The following is a 25,224-nucleotide window of genomic DNA, read 5'->3' as shown; positions in this document are numbered from 1 at the left end:
AACAACAGGCAGGTGCTTCGGGAGCAAAGCTTAGGAATTTCCTTGGTCTAGTTTGTATTAAATTCACCTCGTCAATCTTTTGATTATGGAAACAGAGAGACTCGAAGGCGTCGTCTACCATTTCCAGAGCAAGAACAAATGGTTGAGAAGATAATTTCCCGTCTTCGTAATTAACTAGTGTCATGTACAATCCAAGAGTAATCCCTATTGTTTGTATAATGATCTCTGGATTGGTTTGGTAGTTTGAACACACACACACACACACACACACAAAAAAAAAGAAAGAAAAATAGTTAATTTATCAATTTATTATTAAATTATAAATATCCATCCTTTTTTTTGGGGGGCTAGGAACTAGGGTTGGTGGAAGCCTGGCCTAATACCAGAGGTGAGCAGAATGAAACCCAGATGGCACCCTCTATAGTATCCACAAATTGCAGATTTAATAAGTACTAATAATTCTGCTTCTTGTTATTGAGCAGAATGAAACCCAAATGAAGAACGAAGTTTTTGTCCAATTTTCTCATAGATACAGTCTTAGTTGAGATCGCTCGGTTATAACATCCTGTAACAAAAATAAAAATTTTAAAGCAATGAAAAGCAGAGTAGAAGGAGAAAAGATTTAGAGTAACCAAGACTGCAGAAACAACTTTTCCTTAAAAGAAAAATGCATCTGTTACAACAGACTTGCACGCCATATTAATAACAATGCCATGAAAATTGCATACAACAAGGAAGTGAAATTCCATAAGCCAATCAATCCCTGAACAATGGGAGATACGTGAAGTTATGGAGAATATATAAGAGAGAACATAAGCAAGGATCCAGGAATGATAAATCGACAACGCTGCCGCACCTGCTTCACATTCGAATAAGTACCGGAGCAGGCGGAGGTTGGGAAGAGGAATTGCATGGTTGACTGTAAATGGAAAAAAAAATTGCAATGATGTGAAAATAGAGTGCTTCATCTTTTTTTGCGTTCTTGCAAACTGGAGGTGGGTGTAGTAGCATTAGCACTGAGCAGCCTTGCGGCATGAGAGGGCCCCTGCTCCCGAAGTCATCGTTCCAACCATAGAAGAAGGCTTGGCCCCAAGGCTGGAGGCCCTTGAATAGCTTGCTGAAGCCCCTGCTCCAGAGGGGGTGAAATATGCCCCATTGAGCAGCAGGTCACCCTCTGATCTCCAATTCCAACTCTTCCACTCATTCGAAGATGAGTCCAATCTTTTGGTCACCTATCCAATTTGAGGAAACACACAGTTATACACAACTCAATCTGGAAATAGAATCTACAGATCGACAAAAGTATGATCGATAAATTTACTGCAAATTCACTTGATAGATCACCTCCTTGGCAAAGGCGTTGGCGGGGGCTAGGTATCGGTTGCCCTGGCTGTTGATTGTTGGGCTTGCACTCCCACCAATGGCATACATCTCCCAATGGGTATAGTCATTATTTACCACATGGAAGTAACCATGCCTGCATCTGCAAGTTTTTCACAAAAGAAAAAAGAGGAAAGATGCTGACCAAAGGTTTCCTTTCTTTGAGACAACAGACAGGGGAAGGGAAAAGATGGAAGTACCTTGGCATTCTCTGAATCAGGCCTTCACCAAAGTGGTTGAATGCGATGGTAACTTGCATGTCCTTGTCTTTCTCATAGGAATCACTGTGACCCAGAAGCATCACCTGCATCCATTTTGGCTAACGTAGTCAACACGGACAATCGTTACAAATTACATGCAATCAATCTCTTATGCATGCTTAGCTATGGTTTTACCAAACCCTTGCCAATAATAAAAACGTGTGATGTAATCAAAGATCAACTGATACAACCCAGCTCTTGTTCATCTAATGAAACGGCGGCATTATTATGTTCTTGCCATATATTGATGAAGAAAGGGATACCTCATTGTGGTGGGTGAGGTAATTGTTGGAGATGGTTATGGCAGTGGATCCCATGACGGCATCAACGAGGCCGTCGGCGCAGTTAGAGAGGGAGCAGTGGTCCACCCACACGTGGCTGGAGCCAAAAATGGAGACGCCATCCCCATCAGCCATCGTCCTCCAGCCATAGTGGGAAGGAGAGCTGCGGACCATGGCGTTCCCGGTTGCCTTGCAATCATGGATGTGGAGGCCGTGGATGATGATGTTGGAGACGAACTGGATGGTGATGCAGGCGCCGTTGGCGATGTGCACGTTCGCGCCGCGGCCGTCGATGGTCTTGAAGCTGTTCATGATGAGCTCCTGCTTGAGGGTGATGACCATGTCGCGCTCGAACACAATCCAGAGGGGCTCATCCTGGATCACGGCATACCGCAGAGTCCCCGGCCGTGGGTTCACAGGGTCGTCGTCCCCGGGATCGGTCACCACGTACAAACTCCCGTCGCGCCCGCCGACGGCATTGCGGCCAAAGCCAATGCCGCAGTCGGCCAGCCTCGTGCGGTGGAGGTGCCAGTCGGAGTCGCAGCGCCAGCAGTCGTCGATGGGATTGCCGGTTCCACAGGAAAGATATCCCAGGGCCCGGCGAGCGGCGCTGTTCCTTATGGTCCTGCCAAAAATAAATTTGCTTAATTCTAACCATCGCTATCTTTACAGCTGCAATTAGTGAGGCAAACTTCCCACCGTTACCGCGATGGTTTTCATCAAACGGCAGCCCATGGACTGCATCATCACATCTTTCGGATTATATAATTTTATTTTTTTCTCTGGCATTGGGCTATTGAGACAGCTTATGGATCAAAAAAAGAGAACACCAATGCAGCAAATTGGGTGACTTCATATGCCGCTGCAACTTCATTTAAGTGGATCAAGCTTGTCTACTTTTTTTTTGCAGTATATTTTATTTTTTGATTTTTTTGGATAACATTCATATTTGTTATATGTAAGTTGCTGATGTACCAAAAAAAAATAAAAAAAATAAAAAAAATTTAGGAGAACTTGGAGGCCGATCAATTTGAAAGATGAGTTCACCAAAACATGCACTCCAAATCGCAACGAAAGATGGGTTAGGAGCAGGAACATCCAGAATGAGACTCAAAACGAACGCAGTTCCATGATATTCTGTGGGGGCCAACTTTTATGGATAGCGAAAGCTTACCCTCCACCCAAATTGCTGACCAGACCGATCATGTGATCATTTAATGCGAGAATCGCGCAAGTGCATTTTGGTGGATTCGCCATGTTGTTCCGTAATCTCCATAGTCGTCATTGGCCTCGTCCGCGCCCACAAGCCAAATGGCCGCATGGTGCTGCGAGTCGGACGGAGTCGGACCTGAGGCAAACCACAGTGTCCTCCTGGAAACTGGGCCATGTGCCCGTAGACGAGGGAATACGACTTTTGTCGAGCAATTTGGGTACACGAGAGGGAGAGAAGTGGGGAAGGAAACAAATGGAATCCAATGATCAGCTGCAAGGAAAACAGGGGAATAACATAGAGAAGCTGAACGGCAGCTTCCCCATACCCAGACCGACAACCAGGTACGACAAATAGTAATAAAAGTTTGCAGTAATAAAAGGGAAAACCCAAAAGAAATTATAAAATAACCCCTCCATTATGGAATCACAAAACTAATGGAAACGAAAACTTACATCTGCACCGTAGAAGCAACCATTTCCGGGTCATCGACGGCTCCCTCCGCTGCCTTGAGCGCAGGCCTGGTGAACCATGTGGCAGTAAAGTAAATCATTTACTTAAAAAATGACCAAATTGTTACAATGCCACCACTAATCACGAAATTAGATGGAGGAGAAACGGAATAATAAAGTATATGCATCTCGTCTCGCGAGGCAATCCATCTCCGTTATTTCGGAGAGCTTCAATGCTCGAGGCGAGCGGTTGCGTACGGTCCCCAGTTCCCACTTCTCAGTTAACGAGGGGGGTGAAAGCAGGAGGAGCCTGGACTCCACGGTCATCAGAACGCGAAAGGATGGGGGGAAATGATTTCTTTAATTAATTAATATGCCGCATTTGTGTGGTATTAAAACAATTTATCGAACCACTTTTCCACTTGAAAGGATGTCGGAAACGGCATCATACTGGAGAAATTCTTGGGATACGGATTCCGGGAAAATCTTGGGATCCGAGTTTCCAGGAGCAACTGTCTGTTTCTCGGGCTTTTGTTGATCTGATTTGATCGGTGGATTCGCTTCCTCGTTTGCCGAGAAAGCGAAAGGAGTAAACGAAAGAAGAAAAAGAAAGGTCGTTAGTCCGGATTAACCGGCGAGGGCTCGCAGAGCCGCTTGATCCAACGGTAGAAAGGTCTATGTCCTGGTAAGATCCAACGACCCAGAGTTATCCTAGGCCATCCATTGTGGTGGGTCGAGCTAACCTCTCAGCCATGGAAGAAGAAGCCGTCTCATTCGCCGGCGGCCGGCCTTCTCTCAATCGCCTCCGCCCAATTCCCTCACCATTCCTGCTGCGACAATTTATCCAAGGCCAAAAAACAAAAAAAAGGAAAAACAACTTTAATTGCTGAGTTATACATCAGAGCTAAAGACTCATCTCAAGGGGAAAAAAAGAACTTATCTTCTTCACCACATTCATACAAAAACATTTTAATAAAACAAGAAGTGGATTACAGGTAAATAGAACACTAAAAAAACGTTTCACAGGAAGGGGGAGGAATGTACCTTGAATCATAGAAGCCCTCGGCCCCGATCCACCCCAAGCTTCCAGGTAAACCCACGAGAAGCCCGAGAACTAGCAGAGGAAGCCACCTCGGAGACGCCGCCATCGCCATCGCCGCCGCCTCACCTTCGTTTCCCTCTCTCTCCTCTCTAGAGGATAATGGCGAAGGAAAAAAAAAAAGAAAAAGTCGGAGAGAAAGAGAGAGAGATGTGCGGCAAAACAAAGTTTGGAGTGGGAGGGAGGGAGTCCAAAAAACCAGTTCAACGAACCGCCAATTTATAGAAGCCAGCCATGCCCTTAACCATGGTTAAACGCTTTACCCGACTTTAACCCCGCGCTCTAACGGCCACTAACGGATGGATTCCGCGCGAGCACCGACGCAACGAGAGGCCGCCTCTACTCCTTGTCACATGCTACGCCTGCTGTCCTGATTCCTCCTAGTCCCCCAATTACTTGGGTCCCTCCACGTTCTCTGGGCCCACCACTTCCACGTGGGATTCCGCACCGTCATCTCCCGGTTTCTCCGGCGCGTGCCTGGGTCCCGGAATTTCCTACCGTCATCGTCGCGTTTCCATTATTATTAATCTGGTCGTGTTCTTCTTCTCCGGCGAGGATCATGGCCTCCCCAGCCACGCCTCGAACGCCCTCCCATCATCACCGGCGATCACGCGTGTCGCAGGCGCTGCGAGCCCGTCCGCCCGTCATAATATTTACGATATGATGGATCCCACTAGATTTCTGCGCTGGGTTGGATGATTGTGATGGTCACGGAGCAATGCATGAGATCACGGTCAGAGCACACTAGGCTGCCCCTGTACCAGCACAATATCTCCATCTGACGGTGATTGCACCATGGGACTCCATGCATCAACTACAGCCGCTTGATGCAATTGGGCTAACAACGATATCTTATCTGCTGTTCCCATGCACGAAAACAAGGATTGTTGTCCGCCAGCTTAGAGTGAACTGGATGTACAAGTTTATTAGATAGCCTTCTCATGGCGATGCTCATTATATTTGTTTGCAAGAAGAGTATTTATGAAATAATGATTATGATTTGTGACATAAGATGGTCGCTATGATGCAGCAATGTATAGATAAGGATTGTCACTCGTTTGTATATGTAACGCAGAATAAGTTCTCTGAAGCATGGAATGGAGGCAAAAACAGGGGACGGTGGATTGTGTTGAAAGCTAAAGAGTCCTCTGCTTCAGGAGCAAGTTTTGGAACTCCTTAGTACTTCATGATGATTACTTTCGGTATACGCATTAGAACCTTGTTTTCTTCGCATAATGTAATACTGATAGATGGGAACTAAGGGCATCCCACAGTAGTAAAAGAACAAAAGTCCAGTATATAGCAGGGGCACAATTCAACCGTTCGGAATAGGATTTAGAAGAGACAGTATCATAGTTTGTGTTGGCTGGAAATTCCTTCGAAGACTCTGTCACGGTTTTACTTTTTTGTCCTGCGCCAAGGGGGGAAAAGATAAGTTTTTAAGGGGCATGCCCTTGTCTTCCATAATCATTTCAACGACCACCGTGAAAACGCCAGCTGGACCTGCATTGGACCACTTCCTAGTTCTCTTAAGACCGTTCTTAACCATTAATTAGCATGATTTGCTTTGGGATATTTTTGTATCTTGATGGTTACATAGTAAGTTTTTTTTAGGATAAACATGGGTTTCCCTTTGGATTCATTTCATGAGATAAGAATTGAATGCAAGGTGTTCAGATCAAACAGCAAAATCAGAAGTTTAGAAAGAAAAGAAAGTTTTGAATACAAATAGTTCTTGAGGTTCTAGATGAAGCAGTAGAATGCCATTCGAGTCTGCAGTGCTTAATATCAGAGATAATCCTGAACTCCTAGTTTGCTCATGAAATAATTTCCATGAATTTTGGCAAACAAGCAATCCAAAAGAAGATGAAATACTGTCTCGGATTGAGATCGGCAAAGAACAGACAAGGGAGAATGATCCCATCCTCTTTTATAAAGATCGTCAGCTGTTACTATGAAACTAAGAGAAGTTCTCTTTGAAGTACTTAAACATGGGCTAAGTTGGACATCCAGAAACTAGTCATTGTAGCATCCTTCCTATTTATCACTCCTACCGTATCATTTACCCCCTTTTTGTATCTTGGAACAGGTTGAAAAAAACAATATTTTCTGAGAAGGAATGAAAAATAATCTCATGAGATTTGAAACGATCTGGAGCAAATTTGTCATGACATACAATAGTATCTGATACGGTGAATAATTGCCGACCTACCTCATATCCCATTAAAGACGAAGAATGCCCATCAACAATGTGACTACGATCTCGGCAACAATTATGCTAGTTTGACCATAATTGCACAATTGATGCAGTTATCGCCGCGTGCATGACGTGGGACGCTGTCACTGTAAGATTATTGCTCCATTAATCTTGGTAGGAGATCCTCAGGTAACTCATACCTTTAATTCCATAATCTTTTTCTAGTAAAACTCTTATCTCTTCTACTATTTTTCTAAAATTCAATTGATTTAAATGTTGAAGAGTTCTCCATCGAAAAATCTCTGATAAATTTTTTTTTTTTATTTCATATCGAATTTGCATCTTGCATGGCTAATCAACCACTTCACCAACATTTCCGGAAAGCTTCACCTGGGATCACATTCGATCTGGATGTAATCTTGAGGTTCAGCTGAGCTCAGCGGACCTCCCACTCTAGCGGCAACAGTATGAATCCTTATGGTAATCGTGACCGCTAAACCGACGGAGTATTCAAAAAGCAAGCTCGATCTCCCACCGCCTCGCATGACGTGCGGCGCTGGTCGAGCCCGGATTGACGGCATCCAGGCGCCGAGGCCCGTCTTTCGTTTTTGACCATCTAACGTATAGCTATAACTAAAACGAGAAGTGCACGGCTCTCTTTCCCAGCATCCCAAATCGACAAGCCTCGTGCTATGCGCGCTTCGCCATCCGCATCTCTCTCTCCTCCGCTTGTAGCTGCGCAGTGGCATCAACCGCGTCCCGACTCCCATGACATTCCAGGATGATCGCACGTATCCTCTTTTCATCAGACGGCTGTGATAGCATTATATTGATCATCCAGGCGACTCCCAATATGCCGCGCGCATAAAATGGTTGTTGCTTTTGTGGTTAGGAATTACGAATCCCAACTGATTGCGTGGGGAGGGTGGCACACCTTCGAGTTATCTGCTCTAGGGGCGGAACTCAGAGTTGCCTGAAAGAGTGTTTCCTATGCGAGGCGAGTTCTGGAGGTCCGATGCATCATTTTGGAGGGAGACTCAGTAGAAATGTCGAGTGAATTCTACGAGAGGGATCGAAGGTCTTCAACCATCTACTTCTAGAGAACGTCTGATGGTTACTGCAGGAATATGACGTCTTCCAGACTGGACATATGTTCCAAGAGATGAACAGAACTGCTGACTGGATCATCTTCTTTACTGTTCATTATTTTGAAGAGATTTTTTGGATCCATTTTGTACATATTCTCCTACTATTGTGAAGTATTTTGTTTTTTTGACTAAATGGGCAGCGCTAATGCAACACTACTATGAGCCGACAGCTTAAAAAAACAAATGGCTGCATTTATTGGTCAAGGTTGCTGTGCTCCCTTTGAAAGACGGAACTGGCTCCCTTATTTCTGCAAAACCACCTAATGATCGCCCAACCGTCTGATTGGTACGTTCGACTGCCCAATGCTGGAGATATCTATATCAATCATGCGTCTGGACAGCTCAGATCCCAACCGTCAGTCAATCTTTGGCTCAGTTTAAACTTTAGAGCCAGACCGTTCATGTTCTTCTCCATGCGTTGCATCACCCTGTGACCGTGAGGAAAGGGCACTCCTCCCTTTGTCTTCAATTCCAGTGCTCGAGGATCGTCAAAGTCAAGAAAACTTAACTCAATCGTTCAACTCAACTACACGGTCTAGCTGGATCAAATCACTAAAACTATCTACAGTTTTTTTCTTTTTTCTTTACCATGCATATTAACTTTGTATATCATCCGGTATTTCTTTTAGTCCATAACTTCCTCTTCACTTTTCCTTATATTTATGATTTTTCTATTCTATAAGCCATCCTTATGGGTTAACTTGCTTAAATCACCTATCTAGTCTAATATTATGGGTAAAACTAATTCGCAAAATCTCAACATTTGGTTAGGGAGAGCTGGATTTTAGAATGGAAATAAAAATAATTGATTCTTGCTGGGGCCGTTTGGTTGGAGAGAACAATATTTTATTTCGATTTTAGAAAAAAATAATTTTTCAAAATCTAATTCGCCTCTTTTCTAATATTTAAATTTTATTCCAGTTCAGGTTTCAATTTCAATCACGAACCAAATGAAATCTAATTCAACTTTTTTCTAATATTTAAATTCTATTCCAATTCAAGTTTCAATTTCAATCACGAACCTCATAGAAAATATGGCTATTCTGATTTCAATTCTGATTTTGATTTCGATTTCAATCACGAATCAAATACAGCTTGAAGGTGTACGTGGCACGATATTTTTTGAGTAAAAATGGTAAAATAGCATTCCGAAGCGATTACTTTGGATCAATTATTATATGCATGGGCTCAAGGAAGGCAGGTAAGAAGTCCTCCATCGCGGTGCCGGAGGTCCTACAAACCCCTCAGAGACAGAGGATGCAAACTACGGGAGAGACATACCCATCATCGCCACATGGAAGACATTTCTTCTCACATGCATAAATAATATCATCAATTGTTTCGTTTCGGAGAGGATAACTCCATGGGCTCGCTCTGAGTGCTCGAATTTCAAAGGACTTTTTGACTGGCCTGTCCGTTTGGCTAACCTCTTTGTTTGCTGAAGACTTTTATCCCAAGCTTCCTTTCTACTCTTCCAGTTCCCATTTGTTCTCATGGTTGTAGTAGGCCCGATGAAGGGGTGGCGTCTGAAGTCTGATATAAAGATGCTGGACTGGCAAGTCTCAGAAATGGGCTGAAGCTGACATGCCACCGATAGCTGCTTGAAGTTGTTCTGCGGGCATGTGGATGTGTAGTTATCATATCGTGGGCTGTTCCCATAAGTCATTATTTTTTTCATTTTAATCTATGAAGATAAGCGACCTGCTGCATGTTGGTGTTTTGGACTCTGCTTCTTGACGAAGCTTTAATCCGTTGAAAAGACCATGTAAAAAACTAGGGCAACCATCTTCCAAATATTGAGAGGGATCACTAGATTGCTAGCTTTGTTGGTAATCAGTTGATTATAAGTCAGGTTTGAGTTAGCAGCAAATTTCCGAGCTCAATTTTGGTTTTGGGTTTGTTTGCATCATATCTTTCCAGCAGCCAGGGGCATGCACCTTATAGATCAAGCTCGATAGGGTTAGAACAAATGAGAATTATCTGACCCTTGCTATACGGGTTAGAGCTCGACGGTGAAAATTACGCTAAGAGTGGAATATAGGCCGAACATGTAAAATTTAGTTATAGCATGTGTAAAGTAGAGTGGAGGGCTAAGTTGTGGGTGCCAAGGTAATTAAGAGAAGGCTACGGCCGGTATTCAAAGATTTCAAAAACTAAAAGACTATTTCGAAGACCGAATAGAATAGATGGTCAGTATAAGCTATACCAAAATAAGCCAAAGATCGATAAAGCGTGATTATCAGTTTGATAACTGTAGAATGATCGTGCTTGTATATGTGCACAGTGGAAAGAAAGATGATCGACAGTAGTTATCAAAACTACTAATAGTGGAGATCAGATAAGGAAAGCAACTATTGGAGTGGACAATTATAGTGTTTGAGGGTAGTTATTATATATGAATAAAAATAATAGAATGGTACTCTGTATTGGGACCATTTGACAATCAATCAACGCAATTCATTTATCTTATTTTTCCATTTATCTTTTATCTTAAAAGTATATGCAACTTAGTTTTTTACTATAACTCCATGCTACACCTTTATTATACTTCCACATTAGAATCTTTCCATCATAGCTCCGCATTCCATTTCTACTCGGATCCATCTTTTTTGAATGGTGGCGTAAGTTTTTCGATGTCTGGGCATCTAGATCCATGCTATTGCCTACTCTTTCTTCAGATTATCATTCTTCCGACTCATCCAACACCAGTAATATGCCTGCAATGCTGACATGTATACTTCAATGGTGCTAGCAGACATGTATGGTGGCAGCTTTCAAGACCAAGCATCAAAATGCTTCAAGATGCTTGGCTCAGAGCATTCCTATCAACCCCTTCATTTTTATTTTTCCTTTTCTTTTTTCTTTCCGTTTTAAGGGTTGGGCCAGCCATATCTCCACAAGATAGAAACAGTACAAGGGCTCGTGGAAAGAAATGGTCGAGTCTCTTCTCTTCTGCCATCGACTTGGCTTGGGTTCGTTCTTTTCTCCACGCACTCACGTGCGTTGGTCCTCGTTGCTCCTTACACTGGCACTGGACCTGTGTAAATTTGGTAGAAAAAAAGACTGGTCGATGCGATTATGATCTATTTTCAGAAGAAATATGAAAAATAGTCCCTACCATAGAAAGTGTGCAGCTCTATCATTTCACAACCATGGAATGACGATAGATCGACAAAATCCTGCCAGGTCGCAGAAATCTCCAAAGTCAAGCCATGTTGGAAGGGGATGTTATTGTTTCCATGTTTACAGTTGTGATTCGGTCCCAAGCCTCACTTGGCAACCAAACAGATATGATAACTTCAGAAGTTAAACCTACGATCCATGAAAGTGGTGTTTGGTTAAGCCAGCATTGCAATGCGGAAAAGTCAGGAGATTCAAAATGAGCTGATATTAATTTACGACCAATCTTATATTATTTCAGACCACACTGTTGTTTACTATTTTGAAACTTCTTCCAAAAAGCCCTGTTTAGTTTGATCTGGTTTCTGCCCTAACCCAGACAATCAAGTTTTTTTCTTTTCCTACAATGATCCAGACTATCAAGTTAACCTTTGTGAAGGCTCAGACTGCAATAACCTTTGGTTCTAACTCTATTAATTTATTTAATTGAAGTAAAGCCCATTGGGGAAGAGAATTTCCTTCTAGGTATGCTATGAAGTCGGTTACTGCGCGGCCGATATCATATACATTATACTCACCAGAACGGGCGTGTCGCCTGGCGCCAAAAAAGAAAAGCCAGCAAATGCAGAGCGAAGGTCGTTTTGCGTAAGCACGACGGCACCAGTCATCATGCCGGGTGCAAATCAAGTGGTCCTTTTCAAACACAGGAACACCAAACTCCACCTACGGCTCGGAACTCTCTTAAAGTTGATGGGGCCCACAAGCACGTAAAACGGTAAAAGCATCGACACGTCCGCTAATTCCGCTATGCCGTGTTGGAGGCATCACGGAAATCCTTCTCCCTTAACGCTTTTAAAACGACGCTGGCGGGTCGCGGTCCTTCCTTCCGCTCCTCTGTTTGTCATCGCGACATGACATCGCCTAATTCGCCTTCCTCCAACGCCCTCCGAATATTCCTTCCTGCATTCCCATGTCCCCCCTCCAAACGAAAAAAACCCCCCTTAAAAACCCTGATAGAAAAAATACCAAGACTCTCTGACGGCGTTGCAGACGATGACGTGCGCGAAGCACCGCATCGCCGCCCACTTCGTTCTCCTATTCTTCTTCTTCCCGGCGGCGATGGTGGCGGCGGCGGAGGAGGAGCGGATCCCGACAACCCTGGACGGCCCCTTCCGGCCAGCGACGCGGCGGTTCGACCCGTCGCTCCGGCGGGGAAGCGACGATCTCCCGATGAACCACCCCCGGCTCGCCAAGAAGGTCCGATCCCCATTCCCCGAGCAGATCGCCCTCGCGGCCTCCTACTCCCCGACTTCCATGTGGGTTTCTTGGGTCACCGGTACGGGTGGATCCCCTGCATTCTATCGTTTCTTGATGCCTATTAGTCCTCCTTTTTGTTCGATTATTTGATGGATGGAGTTGCGGTTTTGATCGGCAGGGGATGCTCAGATTGGAAAGAATGTGACTCCGATGGATCCGTCGACGGTGGCGAGCGAGGTTTGGTACGGGGAGGAGAGCGGAAAATATAGCTTTGTCAAGGGAGGGACGGCCACCGTCTACAGCCAGTTGTATCCGTTCGAGGGGCTCTTGAACTACACCTCGGCCATCATTCATCATGTACGGCTCGAAGGTGAGTAAAATTTTCGGCCTTCTTGGCCATGACGATGCATGCTCCTGTTAATGATGGATTCGGAGCAGATACTTGCTTCATTCTTGTTGTTTGACGTATTGCTAGGCTGTGATGCTTGATCAAATATGTCTCGACATTTAACAGCATTTAGATGGTTCTTTAGTGTAATGATTGCATCTGTTTCTCTCTCTCTCTATATATATAAAAAATGATTGCTTTGTGCCTTGTGCTTTTTGTTTGGACTCCAAAGAGGAATATTTATAGTCTTGAGATTTTTTTTTCTTAAACAATGATAGAATTCAATTCATTTCGAATCCATAATCTATGGCCTCAATTGCATCACGCAAAGTTACATATCCTTATAGAAGGTTTGCAACAGAGAGCTTCTTGGGTGGTATTTGTATCTAGTCAAAAAAATGGCTAAAGATACACTCAATATGCAATGTTAGTTCAAATGGACTAGCTCTGTGAAATGAACTTTGGAAAAATCATTGATAATTACAACTCAAGTGTTTCCTGAGATTAAGTAGTTATATTTTTTTTTCCTTTGATCTTTTTCCAGGCCTTAAACCAGGAAAGAGATATTACTATAAATGCGGAGATAGTTCTTTAAAGGTTTTGAGCAAAGAACATACATTTGAGACTTTTCCCTCATCTGGCCCAAACATGTATCCTCGTCGAATTGCGGTGGTTGGAGATCTAGGCCTCACAAGCAATACGACAACTACCATTGATCATCTGAGTCAGAATGATCCTTCTATGATTCTAATGGTTGGAGACTTGAGCTATGCAAATCAATACTTGACTACAGGTGGCAAAGGTGCGTCCTGCTTTTCTTGTGCATTCCCTGATGCACCCATTAGAGAGACATACCAACCACGCTGGGACGGGTGGGGAAGGTAACTTGTTTATTAGATGGTAGTTAATATTTACTTCGTTTGATGGTCATTGAGGTGATTTGCATTGTTTCACAATTTATTAGCTCACAGTTAAATTGCACCTCTTTGCTTGCTGAGTCCTTGATATATTAAGTTGTTCTAATAGATTATTCTGTTGTAAGATGAGAGGAAATCAGTATGGAGATCCTTGTCCTTTATTGTTCATGTGCTACTAAAACACTTTTTTGTTCTCTTTTAGAATGAACAAATGCAAACTGTGTATCTCTTAGAATTTAAGAATCCATGGATTTGCATCCTATGAATAACAAACAAATGATTAATGAGATGAAAGATGGATTTTTAGGGGAAAATGAGGAAACCCTTACTCTCACTAAACACTTGCATACCACATGCACTTCCCGCCCCCAACCCACCTACCTCACTTTTTTAATGTAGGCCTAGAACTTGTTTCGATATTGTTTCTGCCTTTAATTCTGACATTATATTTTGAAATAGTTTAGGATAGAGTTTGGGAGGAAAGAACCTCTTTCTATTATCCTGGAAAAATTGACAATTTGAGAATTGGGATACCTGCCTCTTGTCATGTTGCAACAATTTATGCACAAGCGATTACTATCTGCCATATGATTTGGAACCCTGGTTTAGAGCATATTTACAAGACAATTCGAAAAAAAATATTTTCGTTAGAGAAGCCTTACAAAACAATTTGCTTTATTTGGCATTTTATCAGAGTGAAGATCTCAAGATATTTGGTCACATTCTTGTTCACACTCATTGTTCACAAGCAATTCCCTGCCACTTGTCATGTAGGTTTATGGAGCCCCTCACATCAAAGATTCCTATGATGGTGATAGAAGGAAATCATGAAATCGAGCCACAAGTTGGTGGGATGTCGTTCAAATCTTATCTGACACGATTTTCTGTTCCATCAGAGGAATGTGGCTCCAATAGCAGTTTTTACTATTCATTTAATGCTGGTGGAGTGCACTTTATCATGCTAGGGGCTTATGTTGACTACAACCAGACAGGTCACTGATTTCTCTTCTTTGGTTCATAAATTATCACAATTCTGTAGGAAACTACGTAAATGTTTGGTAACTGATGTTTTACTTTTTTGTTGTGTGTACTTGCTTATCCTTCTTTTTATTCGTAATCCTTCACCCTGATAATTTACTACCTCATGGCAGGTGCTCAGTATGCTTGGCTTAAGGCAGACCTGCACCAAGTTGATCGCCAAGTCACCCCTTGGTTGGTGGCTACTTGGCATCCACCTTGGTATAATAGCTATTCATCACACTATCAAGAATTTGAATGCATGAGACAGGAAATGGAAGCGCTTCTATATCAGCATGGTGTTGATATTGTCTTTTCTGGCCATGTAAGTCAACATTCAGAAATGCTTTAATTCTATTTTATAAAATCCTATCTTGTGAAGACCTATGGATCTTATAGAAAATGCATTGGACCGCCAAACAAAGATTGCTTTGCCAAAAATTTCTTCATATTCTGATGATAATCTTGATCTATGTGAATTAAAAAAGATTCCTTTTAATACAAGTCCATCAACATGAATCTATATAAATGCACTGATATCTCCAGTTTAAGAAGAAGGATGTGAATCCTCTGTTTTTTTTTGTTGCTTTTCTGATATCTCTAGTGCTCATAAATTGTTAAATTATATTCCACTAAACCTACACTAAAGCTAGAAAAACAAATTAGATCACTGCCTTTCTAGATGGAGTTGTTTCTAATTCATATCTGAAATATTATATTGAATGAAGATGTGTTCAGGATAACAAGAAATGCTTTTTAGTTGCTAAGAAGTCTAGCTTGAGAAAACAAGCTTCTGAATGTTGAGACTATATTTATTATATTTTTATTCATTTAATACTGTTTGACACAAATAGTTCTTACAACTGGCAATGATTTGACATGCTTTCTTTTAACAGGTCCATGCTTATGAACGGATGAATAGTGTGTTTAATTATACATTGGATCCTTGTGGACCAGTTTACATAACCGTTGGAGATGGTGGAAATATTGAGCAAATTGATATTGATCATGCAGATGATCCTGGAAAGTGTCCTTCAACAAGTGACAATATTCCTGAATTTGGAGGTGTCTGCCATTTAAATTTCTCTTCAGGCCCTGCAAAGGGCAAATTTTGCTGGGAGCAACAACCAGAGTGGAGTGCATTTAGAGAAAGCAGTTTTGGACATGGAATCCTAGAGGTTTAATCTCAGACTTGGTATAATTGTAACGTTCATTGCAGTGTGATACAGGCAATTTTCGTACTCTAGTGTGATATAGGCCATATTCCTACATTCAAGCTGAAACAATTTCCACAGATGCTATAGTTCAACTTTCAGCACTCTTCCTGATGCTTCTGTTCTTGCTTGACTCATGACATTATATTCTGATGTTGGATCAGATTTTGTCCACTCTAATTTGTTTGTGTTTCTTGCACAGGTTATCAATTCGACATATGCCCTGTGGACTTGGCATCGTAATCAGGATATTTATGGAGAAAACAGCAGAGGAGATCAAATATACATAGTACGGCAACCTGAACTATGCTTGATGAACATTGGAGAAGTTACTTCCAGAAACTGGTGAGGTGATCAGATTCTCGTAATGATTAATGAATACCTTGGGTGCAGTCTAAATAATTCCATATCGGAAGAAATTGGAAAACCATTCAAATCCATATAAGCATATAAATATTCAAATTCTTTAATTATCAGTAACTTTTTATGATATCATTTGAAGGGATAATTTATGTCCAGCTTGATATGGTGCATCGACATGTTACAGAATCATTATAAGTTTACAGAATTGTCATTAGATTACTATATAAAATTAATGGTTTCCACTCTCTCCTAACTCCTATTGCAATGGCTCTCACAATTGCTTTAAATTCCCTCGTGTCTGTAATTTGTGCATATATTGCCTTGAATGGAAGCATTCTTATTTAGACGTTGTTAAGTGTTTTGAATTTTTTATTGCAAGTTAATGACACCACACTGTAATCTCTGTTATCAAGATCTCAATCCGAAAACCAAACTTTTTGTGATGAAAAGATCAGCAAACACTTTGTACTGTAGATAGATTATTGAAGTAAATGCAGTTCACCTAATACAAAATCATTATAAGTCTTTGGCTGGTTATTATTACTATACTTTTATTCCATGTGAAGTGAGCAAGGCATAATGGAGCCTTATACAGCATAAGAGTTGCTCAATTAGTTGTCTTATGATCTTATCAGTACATAGCAGTAGTTAGGTTATATAATATAGGTTTTAATAGAATTTCTCATGGAAGGTAGAATAAATTTTGAATAACTGTGTTTTCAAAAGTTCTGTAAGTTAACATATTTCCTTTTTGAGGTAATACTAATCAAGCTTACGGTTGACGATTGGTTTTTATGCTTCAAATTGTTTTGATACTCTCGCAGTACAGCAAACAATTCCTTTTCGGACTGCTTCCTGATAATTGGAGATGTTACATGAACTTGAATATAACCATTTATGTTTCTCCAACAGTTCTCGCTCTTCTCCACAATGCTCTTCATCAAATCAATGTGCATCACAAGGCGTTCAGTATAGATATCTCTTCAGCCTTCTCATGATTGGATCTTTATGTGTCATCCTGGGTGACTTATGGAAGACAATGTTCTCCTGGTAAGAGGTGAGAAATTTGTCAGTTAGTTCAACCTTCATCTCAACGGCGAGGAGTTCCGTGTCCTCGTTATGCTTGGGCAAAGTATGATGTCGGGCCTTTTTTTTTTCGTATTTGTGTGTTGCTTGCCCTTTCTAAAACAGGTCTGGGCATACGCCAAAGGATTTTTCAAGAAAAATAATAAATTGTGTGATATGAAGATCTGATTCAGAAAAAAAATATAACCATTTTATCTATCAGTTTGTTCGAAGAATTATTTGGATTTTATCCAGTAGTTTTGAGTTCTACTGTTCTGAAGTAACAGAAGTCAAGTGTAATTTGTTTGACCATAGAATCAAAGATTGTTGCATTTTTTAGTGGAAAAGATTGTCTGCAGCATGGCCATTGTGGCTGGCGAGAAAGAATTCTACCTGCTGCTTTCTCGCAACAATCAATGTTTTCATTCATCAAAACATGTTCTTTGATATTTTTTTTTCCTATTTCACTATGCTTGGATCGCATGGATTGTCTCCAATGCTATCGTGTTATTTGGCATTCACCTCCTTATCTTTGAAATTTTTTATTGAGTTCTAATGTGATGGGACAGGATCCTGGCTCGCAGAACGGATCGGAGCACCCCCACCAACCCAAATCGCTTTATTGTTCGGTTCGTGGTACGAGGTAATTAGTACGTGTTCATTTTGGGGAACAGATCTCCATCCATCATATTTAGATGAGTGAGATGAATAAAAGAGCATCAGGGGATCTCCATGCATATGTATGTATGTACCTTAAGGCAGTCTTGTTATTTAGGTTTACGGCACCTGTGGCCTTTGGAACAAACAAGGACTAGAGTCAACATGAACAAAAGAAAATTTTCGGTCCACGGCGAGGGGGCTGAAGCAGAGGCGCAGCGGCTTTAGAAGAAGATTCAGGATAAAATCCAGAAGTTGTTTTGAAACATTAAAAATATTTATAAAACATGATTATACTATACATTAATAGTTTTAAATTTGGCTGGTCGGGACTCAGGAGAGCCATCCTTGTGTTGATAAAGTTGAAGGTGAATTTTAGGGTGATGCCATGACTCATAAAAGAGCAAAAATAACTAAATGAGGGAAGAAATAGAAGAACAACGGTGGCAAGGGATGAGGGGTAGGTAGGATCTGCGGGAGTCGGCCTGCGGAGATGCGAAGAAGATTAGGGAAGAGGTCAAGAGCAATATTAGGGTTGAAATCGGATACGGATTGGATACAAATATATCTATATCTATATTTATTTTATTTGACGAATACAGAGATGAATATGAATGTTAGTTAGATGCAAAAATTTACATCTATATTTATTTTAAATAGATATGAATATAAATCGGATACCGATAGTATCTATATATATGAGTCGAATAATTAAGCTTTATGGCTACATAATTAAAGATATAAATGAAGTTAATAGCATGTTAATGTGGTCATGTATTTTTTTTAGAAGTTCATGAGTGTTGTATAAATTAAATAGGGTTAGGATATTCGGAAATAGATCAGATAGTTGTCTATCTATATCCACATTTTTTTTTTCTTTGATGGATCTGTATGGATTCAGACGGATATTATCCAATCCTCTTTCAACCTTAACTTAGTATAGCACCTGATTCTCTCCAGTATCAGTGACCCCCGAACAAAGTAATCATTCTATTTGAATCAGTCGCATATTTGCAAATAAGATGCGAACTTGGTGAATTTTGATATATGTTCGTGATATATTAGCGAATGGACGAATAGTATATAGATTGATTTCGTTGTCTTACCGAATATATGAATAGTACATGATTTTTTTTGAAAAATCAACAGATTTTGAAGCCGTAGCCTCCTTGGGGGAAAAAGAGTCAAATACACTATCAAACTTAAGCCTAAAAATCATAATTACATCAATTACTCTAAATCATTTTATGCGACCACATGTCAGGAATGCAATATGTGGCAGATGGGGGAAGAGCATCATTGGATGAGATGTGGAAGAGAGTTGTTGGATGCGTTTTGCAGCAAAGAAAAATAATTATCAATTTTTCCCCTATAAAGGAGTCTGTGTAATTTAAAAAAAATATTTTTATGGTGAAAAGTAATTTGGACAACAAGGTTTTAATTCTTTTCTTATTGCTCATTAGTTTTCATTATTAATACCATTATAATTGTTGTTATAATAATCTTTCTTTAAATATAAATAATTTTTAGTTATGTTGGGTATCTAGGGTTTCAACTGGTCAGATTTAGTCAAAAATATTTTTGTTAGATTCCGATCCAAATCTAATAAAAGCTCTATATCCATATTTAATATTGGATCTTGTTGCTGCTGAAATCCGGTTGGACCGTTCAACATCAAGATGACGAGCTTGACTGGCGAGATTGATGAAGCTTCTAATTAGATCAATAAGGTCTACTTGGACTCGCTGTCAGTCTCCAAGCTTAAGAAAAAGGAACTAGATGGTGACGACTATGCTTGACACCGGATCCGACCTAAAATAAAGAGAGAAGACTACTTGTTGGAGTGTGTCCAACAGGAGATCTTCCGATGCCTAAATCACACAACGATCTCCGGAAACATGAGTGATCTGAAGAGACAGAGGTTTGGGAGAGAGAGAGAAAGAGTTGTGGATCGGGTGTCAAATGAATATACCCGGAGGTCCCCCAGGCAATCTTATTTATAGATGGAGTTCATTAGAGTCTGTTGAGAGTTTGTTGAGAAACTCAACTGCTTAACCTCGAATCTCACCGGCTAAGATAGTGGGCCGAGCTATAATGGCCTTTTGTTTGATGAATCTTAACCGTCTGTGAAGTAGTGGGCCATGTGGCAATCCCTAATAGGTCAGTTTCGACTAAGTTAAGACTTGATTTTTGATTTTTTGTTGGCTTTGCAACGGCTGAAGTAGTGGATATGTGGCAATTGTTTATTTGTCGGTTCTGATTTAGGCATAACAGTAGCCTCTCATTTCTAACGGCAAGCTAGTATAACTTCTCGAATAAAGCGACCTTATAAAAGTTTGCCCACTTCATCATCAATTATGTGCTGCCTCTCTAAACCAAAACTTCTCTTCTTTTGGCTCATAAGTCTATATTTTGGTTCTACATTCAACCGGTGGACAATTATAGAAGAATCTATACCTGGCATATCAGAAGCTGTCGAGCTCTCTTATGATCGGCTCGTCCAACTATTAACCGAAATGTATAGCTCGGTTCGAGCTTCCATCACCTAACAAAACTGAGATGAGTTCTTCGGCTGGTTCTCTCCTCGTTGCTCTTTCTTTTGCTCATCCTGGCCATTCAAGCCTTTAATTGGCAAAGTCTTAATCGACTTAGCTCTTTCTCTAAGAGTGGCCACATAGTATTGCCGAGCTGCCACCTTGATCACCATTTACCTTGGTGCATGGTTGAATTAACATCGATCTATGTTTATCTTCATTGATATGTTAAAAAGGAAAATTTGGAAGGATTCAAAATTTTTTAAGATTTTGATTGATATTTTGGGATGGAGATAGATATAAATATCTTGACCAATATGACGAGTTTGAATTAAAAAAAAAAACTAGATTAAATATCGATTTTATTTTTTAATTAAAATTATATTGAATACTTAAAGCGAGCAGGAAATATCAGCGGATATTCTACATCCTTTCTTATATGTAGCATGTCCAGAGAGAGCTCCAGTCCACCGAATGTATAAAATTGTCATAATTTTTCTTCATGTATGCATGATATATATGGTATCAAAATTTATTATTATGAAAAGATAATGAAATATCTAAATGGGAATTTGTGCGCAATTTTTTCACGGTTTTGGATGCTAATAGGAGGAAGAAGAAGGTGAAAATTAGCACATAGTAGAGCTGTCAGAGCCATGAATTAAATTGAAAACCGAAAAGAAAGACTGATCGAGCATCGAGAACCAGTGGACCGAGAGAGAAATAACCTGAGAGCAAACGGTGGACCGACGGAGAAAACTGATGGCCGCGTACCTGTGGGTCTTCCTCCGAAGACAGCGGACGCAGGGATAAGATGAACTGCGTTCGTCCTCATCTCTCACCGAGGAACGCGTGGCGGATCGTCTCATGTTCATGGCCAGGTGCAGCGTAACCGGCTGATGCCTAACGCCACCTCGAGACCAAACCCCGGCCGCTACTCTGCTAAATAAAAAGCCCACTCTTTCCCCAACCTTTATCTCTTCTCATTCTTCTTCTTCTTCTTCTCTATCTCATCATCATCATCATCATCATCATCTTCTTCTTATCTCTTTGTCATCGTCCGACACCATGGCGTCCAGCACTACTGCTGGTCATGCTATTTCTTGCAAGGGTAAGCCACTCAGTTTCTTTCCTTCTTCGTTTGATGCCCGACTTCTTGAATTTATCCATCTCCGGTTTATAAGTATAGTGTTTTCACTGCTTATTTATGATGATGGTGATGATGTTTTTGATGCGGAGGCAGCTGCGGTGGCGTGGGAGGCAGGGAAGCCCCTAGTGATAGAGCAGGTGGAGGTGGCTCCACCAAAAGCCATGGAGGTCAGGATAAAGATCGAGTACACCTCCCTCTGCCACACTGATGTCTGCTTCTGGGAGGCCAAGGCACGCTCGCACATATCTCTCTCATACCTTCTGTGTCTTGTACAGCACAAGACAGTATTTTCCTGTAATAATATCATCTCATATTTCTTGATATCAGAAAAAGACCCGCTCCATTTGCCACATATGTGCGCACTTAGATATACAACTAGTCGAGATGTGTCGTGAACTGCAGACATGTCATAAGTTTTAGCAAATGAGAAATTAAGGAGAGACAGGCTTAGAATTTTTTTTTTTTTAAAGCTTGATTTGAGTTGATTAAAGAAAAGGAACGCTCAAAGGATTTTGGCCGTTGATAAAACTACAAGAAACTGCATGAAGATTCATAGAACCCTCGATGAAGGTCTCTTTGCTTTGGTTGTATTAATCTGCTTGTAAAAATTAAAAACTTAATTATCCCCGAGAAACTCAGGATTTAAGAATATATTCTCAAGATTGCTCTTTACATGCGCATGTTCTGATTACATGCTAGTACTTACTGCATAAGTCTTGTACTTCAAAACAACTGATTACACCATCCCACATGTTTCATAACCTTATAGTATATATACGTTTGATTCAGTTCGTCTACCATGTGTTGATGACAGTACCATTTTGATTCTCTTGAATCTTAATGATCCCATGTCTCTGCGGCTATCCTAATTTTCCTGAACAAGACTGCCTCAGAAAAAACTGCTTAGGTCCTATCAATCATGGGTCGGTGCTATGCCATCAAAAGAGCCTTCTAATTAGCTCAACATGATTATGGAACAGAGTGAAATCTGTTAGGGTTTAGCTCTTGTGGGTTTGTCATTACTTGATGTAACTTGTATTCTGTAGTTGCTTAATAAATTTTGGGTGGTATCCAACCTTCCTTTCCACCAGTCGAGAAAAAAAAAAAATCTCACCCAAGATTAGAAATGGAAAAGAGGCATGATGACAGTAACACTTCCAATTATTGTCCTCAATAATATCTTTTATCATATAACGTTAGATGGTTTCATATTCCTAGATTCATCTTCGTTATAACTGAATATATATATTTCAGGGTCAACATCCATTATTTCCTCGCATTTTCGGCCATGAAGCAGCAGGGTAAGCTTGTTCGTCTCGCAGATCTCTCCATGTTTATGTTCCTCTTGGAAACAATATATCGGTCATTCGGAATTTTTGGGCACATAACATGTCCATGGCAGGATCGTCGAGAGCGTCGGCGAAGGCGTGACAGACCTTCAAGTGGGAGACCGTGTGCTTCCTGTGTTCACAGGAGAATGCAAGGAGTGTGCGCACTGCAAGTCTGAGGAGAGCAACATGTGTGACTTGCTAAGGATCAATACAGAACGAGGTGTCATGCTAAGTGATGGAGAAACACGCTTCTCTAAAGATGGGACCCCCATCTATCACTTTCTGGGAACATCCACCTTCAGTGAATACACCGTCATCCACTCAGGCTGCGTTGCCAAGATCGATCCATCTGCCCCTCTTGACAAAGTTTGTATCCTCAGTTGTGGCATATCTACAGGTATCCCCTGTGCCTTGATTTTGTCCATTCGTCTGTAGTTTGTTCAAAACACTTCTACTCAGGAAAAGGGAGGCTCGGCCACCCTAGATTTTAGTGAAACTGGAATATTTACAGCGATAAAGCTGATACAGGAAGAAGAAGAGAATGTGCAGGATTCCTGTAAGGAATCAAAGGGAGATTAGATATATATGCAGCTGAAACTTCACAACAGTGTAACATGATTAAACTGTGGTCATAAAGTATCATATGCGATGTACTCAACAAAAAATGGAGTAGAAAACCAAATATTTCTGATTTTTAGTCAGCCGGTCTTGAAACTACTACTGTTCTTGCTTTTTTTTTTTTTTTTTTTTGGGGGGGGGGGGGGGGGGGGGGGAGCAGGGACTGTGTTTGAATGGTTAAATACTTTCAATATGCACCAATATTTTTTCATGCTGCACAGGTCTGGGAGCCATGCTGAACGTTGCTAAACCGAAAAGAGGCTCATCGGTTGCCGTATTTGGGTTGGGAGCTGTAGGCCTTGCAGTAAGTGGCTCGCAGCAGGATTCATATGTATGCAGTGCAAACCTCGCTCTAGTTCTCAGATGCCATCATCTTATTTGGCTTTGTAGGCTGCAGAAGGTGCGAGGATCGCCGGGGCATCCAGAATTATTGGGGTTGATATAAATCCCAACAGATTTGAGGAAGGTATGGAGTGCTGGCAAGATATTTGGTTGCTGCGTCCATCAATTCTTGTTACTAAATTGTGTTTTCGTTCTGCTTGTCTGTTCAGCTAAGAAGTTCGGTATCGATGAGTTCATTAATCCTAAGGACCATGACAAGCCAGTGCAAGAGGTCTGTTCTTGTTAAGGTTCATGATTGGCTTATTCACCAACTAAAACCAATTCCTATGATCTCTTACAGGTGATTGTGGAAATGACTGATGGCGGAGTTGATAGGAGTGTGGAATGCACTGGCAACATTAGTGCCATGATATCTGCTTTCGAATGTGTTCATGATGTATGTAATTTAACAGGGACTGTATCTCTGGTTCTGTTGCTTCAAAGCGAGCCCTTTTTTGAATACTTCTTTGATCTATGAGTGCACTTTCTAAACAATGGTATGCAGGGTTGGGGTGTTGCTGTACTGGTAGGAGTCCCCAGCAAAGATGCAGCATTCGCGACTAAGCCTATAAATTTTTTGGATGAGAGGACCCTAAAAGGAACATTCTTTGGGAATTACAAACCTCGGTCCGATCTCCCTGCAGTCGTTGACATGTACATGAAGAAGGTGCTTGTTGAGACTGCTTATGCATGCATGCATACATGAATGACCAGATGACAAGATATCATAATACTCATGAAATGTTTTGTTTGCTGCATGCGCAGGAATTGGAATTGGAGAAGTTCATCACACACAGGATTCCATTCTCTGAAATTAACAAGACGTTTGATTACATGCTGAGTGGTGAAAGCCTGCGGTGCATCGTTTGCATGGATGAATAGAGAAGAAGGGTATGTGGATATGACGGGTAGTACGTAGTTATGCTGGTTAGATTCTGAGTGCATGTAGACACAGTATCCACAGCTGCTCCTGCTTCGTTAGTCTTGGAGGGACAACAATAAAGGACAGGGAATTATGAGCACTGTAAACTAATCTTGTAGCTTTGGTGTCCTGTTTCAATGACAACACTTGCAGTAACCATCAGAAGCTTTCATCCTTTTAATTAACGTAGAGTTTATTTTAAAATATTCATCCTACCATATAACAAATAGTTCTTCAGTCATATCACACAATTTCTATTTATG

General features: G+C 41.1%; 3 protein-coding genes across 9 annotated transcripts; 2 read left to right on the top strand and 1 right to left on the bottom strand.

Moving 5' to 3' along the window:
* Positions 1 to 621: 621 nt before the first annotated feature.
* LOC103714893 (probable pectate lyase 8) lies at positions 622 to 4,878 on the bottom strand. Of its 2 annotated transcripts, none has more exons than XM_008802341.4 (7): positions 4,628 to 4,878; positions 4,327 to 4,413; positions 3,587 to 3,652; positions 1,904 to 2,546; positions 1,581 to 1,684; positions 1,345 to 1,483; positions 622 to 1,232 (listed from the first exon to the last, which is right to left on the bottom strand). In XM_008802341.4, exons 1-7 carry the CDS (start codon positions 4,735 to 4,737, stop codon positions 1,011 to 1,013), a joined length of 1,371 nt encoding a protein of 456 aa, XP_008800563.2. In that variant the 5' UTR covers positions 4,738 to 4,878; the 3' UTR covers positions 622 to 1,010. The 2 variants fall into 2 exon arrangements, with proteins under 2 accessions (XP_008800563.2, XP_008800564.2); XM_008802342.4 differs by having other exon boundaries at positions 4,327 to 4,410.
* A 7,179-nt stretch (positions 4,879 to 12,057) lies between these two features.
* LOC103714892 (purple acid phosphatase 23) lies at positions 12,058 to 18,270 on the top strand. 6 transcript variants are annotated; one of them, XM_039114944.1, is made up of 9 exons: positions 12,060 to 12,483; positions 12,583 to 12,774; positions 13,337 to 13,673; positions 14,484 to 14,701; positions 14,861 to 15,051; positions 15,623 to 15,904; positions 16,143 to 16,285; positions 17,216 to 17,360; positions 17,938 to 18,270. In XM_039114944.1, exons 1-8 carry the CDS (start codon positions 12,201 to 12,203, stop codon positions 17,355 to 17,357), a joined length of 1,788 nt encoding a protein of 595 aa, XP_038970872.1. In that variant the 5' UTR covers positions 12,060 to 12,200; the 3' UTR covers positions 17,358 to 17,360; positions 17,938 to 18,270. The 6 variants fall into 6 exon arrangements, with proteins under 6 accessions (XP_038970874.1, XP_008800560.2, XP_038970872.1 ...); XM_039114945.1 differs by lacking the exon at positions 17,938 to 18,270 and adding an exon at positions 17,919 to 17,936; XM_039114946.1 differs by lacking the exon at positions 17,938 to 18,270 and having other exon boundaries at positions 12,058 to 12,483; positions 17,128 to 17,260.
* Positions 18,271 to 21,627: 3,357 nt separating this feature from the next.
* LOC113463239 (alcohol dehydrogenase 1-like) lies at positions 21,628 to 25,181 on the top strand. The gene is made up of 9 exons (XM_039115214.1): positions 21,628 to 21,939; positions 22,964 to 23,010; positions 23,112 to 23,437; positions 23,880 to 23,962; positions 24,049 to 24,124; positions 24,210 to 24,271; positions 24,341 to 24,436; positions 24,545 to 24,706; positions 24,805 to 25,181. The coding sequence occupies exons 1-9, from the start codon at positions 21,628 to 21,630 to the stop codon at positions 24,919 to 24,921; spliced, it is 1,281 nt and encodes a 426-aa protein (XP_038971142.1). The 3' UTR covers positions 24,922 to 25,181.
* The last annotated feature ends 43 nt before the right edge of the window (positions 25,182 to 25,224 follow it).

This window comes from Phoenix dactylifera, chromosome 17, assembly GCF_009389715.1.
Source record: "Phoenix dactylifera cultivar Barhee BC4 chromosome 17, palm_55x_up_171113_PBpolish2nd_filt_p, whole genome shotgun sequence".
Taxonomy (NCBI): Eukaryota; Viridiplantae; Streptophyta; class Magnoliopsida; order Arecales; family Arecaceae; genus Phoenix; species Phoenix dactylifera.
The sequence above is the reverse complement of the archived record's forward strand: the minus strand, read 5'-3'. Positions and strand labels throughout refer to the sequence as shown.

What these genes read in the sequence shown, in the direction of transcription:
- LOC103714893 (XM_008802341.4), bottom strand. Translation starts at nt 4,737, where the DNA reads ATGGCGATGGCGGCGTCTCCGAGGTGGCTTCCTCTGCTAGTTCTCGGG. An exon ending in GTTGCTTCTACGGTGCAGAT is followed by an intron (nt 2,547 to 3,586) that starts GTAAGTTTTCGT and finishes TATTTTTGGCAG; the next exon opens with GACCATAAGGAACAGCGCCG. An exon ending in CCAACGCCTTTGCCAAGGAG is followed by an intron (nt 1,233 to 1,344) that starts GTGATCTATCAA and finishes CAAATTGGATAG; the next exon opens with GTGACCAAAAGATTGGACTC.
- LOC113463239 (XM_039115214.1), top strand. Translation starts at nt 21,628, where the DNA reads ATGGCGTCCAGCACTACTGCTGGTCATGCTATTTCTTGCAAGGGTAAG. An exon ending in TTCGGCCATGAAGCAGCAGG is followed by an intron (nt 23,011 to 23,111) that starts GTAAGCTTGTTC and finishes TGTCCATGGCAG; the next exon opens with GATCGTCGAGAGCGTCGGCG. An exon ending in TTGACATGTACATGAAGAAG is followed by an intron (nt 24,707 to 24,804) that starts GTGCTTGTTGAG and finishes CTGCATGCGCAG; the next exon opens with GAATTGGAATTGGAGAAGTT.
- LOC103714892 (XM_039114944.1), top strand. Translation starts at nt 12,201, where the DNA reads ATGACGTGCGCGAAGCACCGCATCGCCGCCCACTTCGTTCTCCTATTC. An exon ending in GTGGGTTTCTTGGGTCACCG is followed by an intron (nt 12,484 to 12,582) that starts GTACGGGTGGAT and finishes TTTGATCGGCAG; the next exon opens with GGGATGCTCAGATTGGAAAG. An exon ending in ATATTGTCTTTTCTGGCCAT is followed by an intron (nt 15,052 to 15,622) that starts GTAAGTCAACAT and finishes TTCTTTTAACAG; the next exon opens with GTCCATGCTTATGAACGGAT.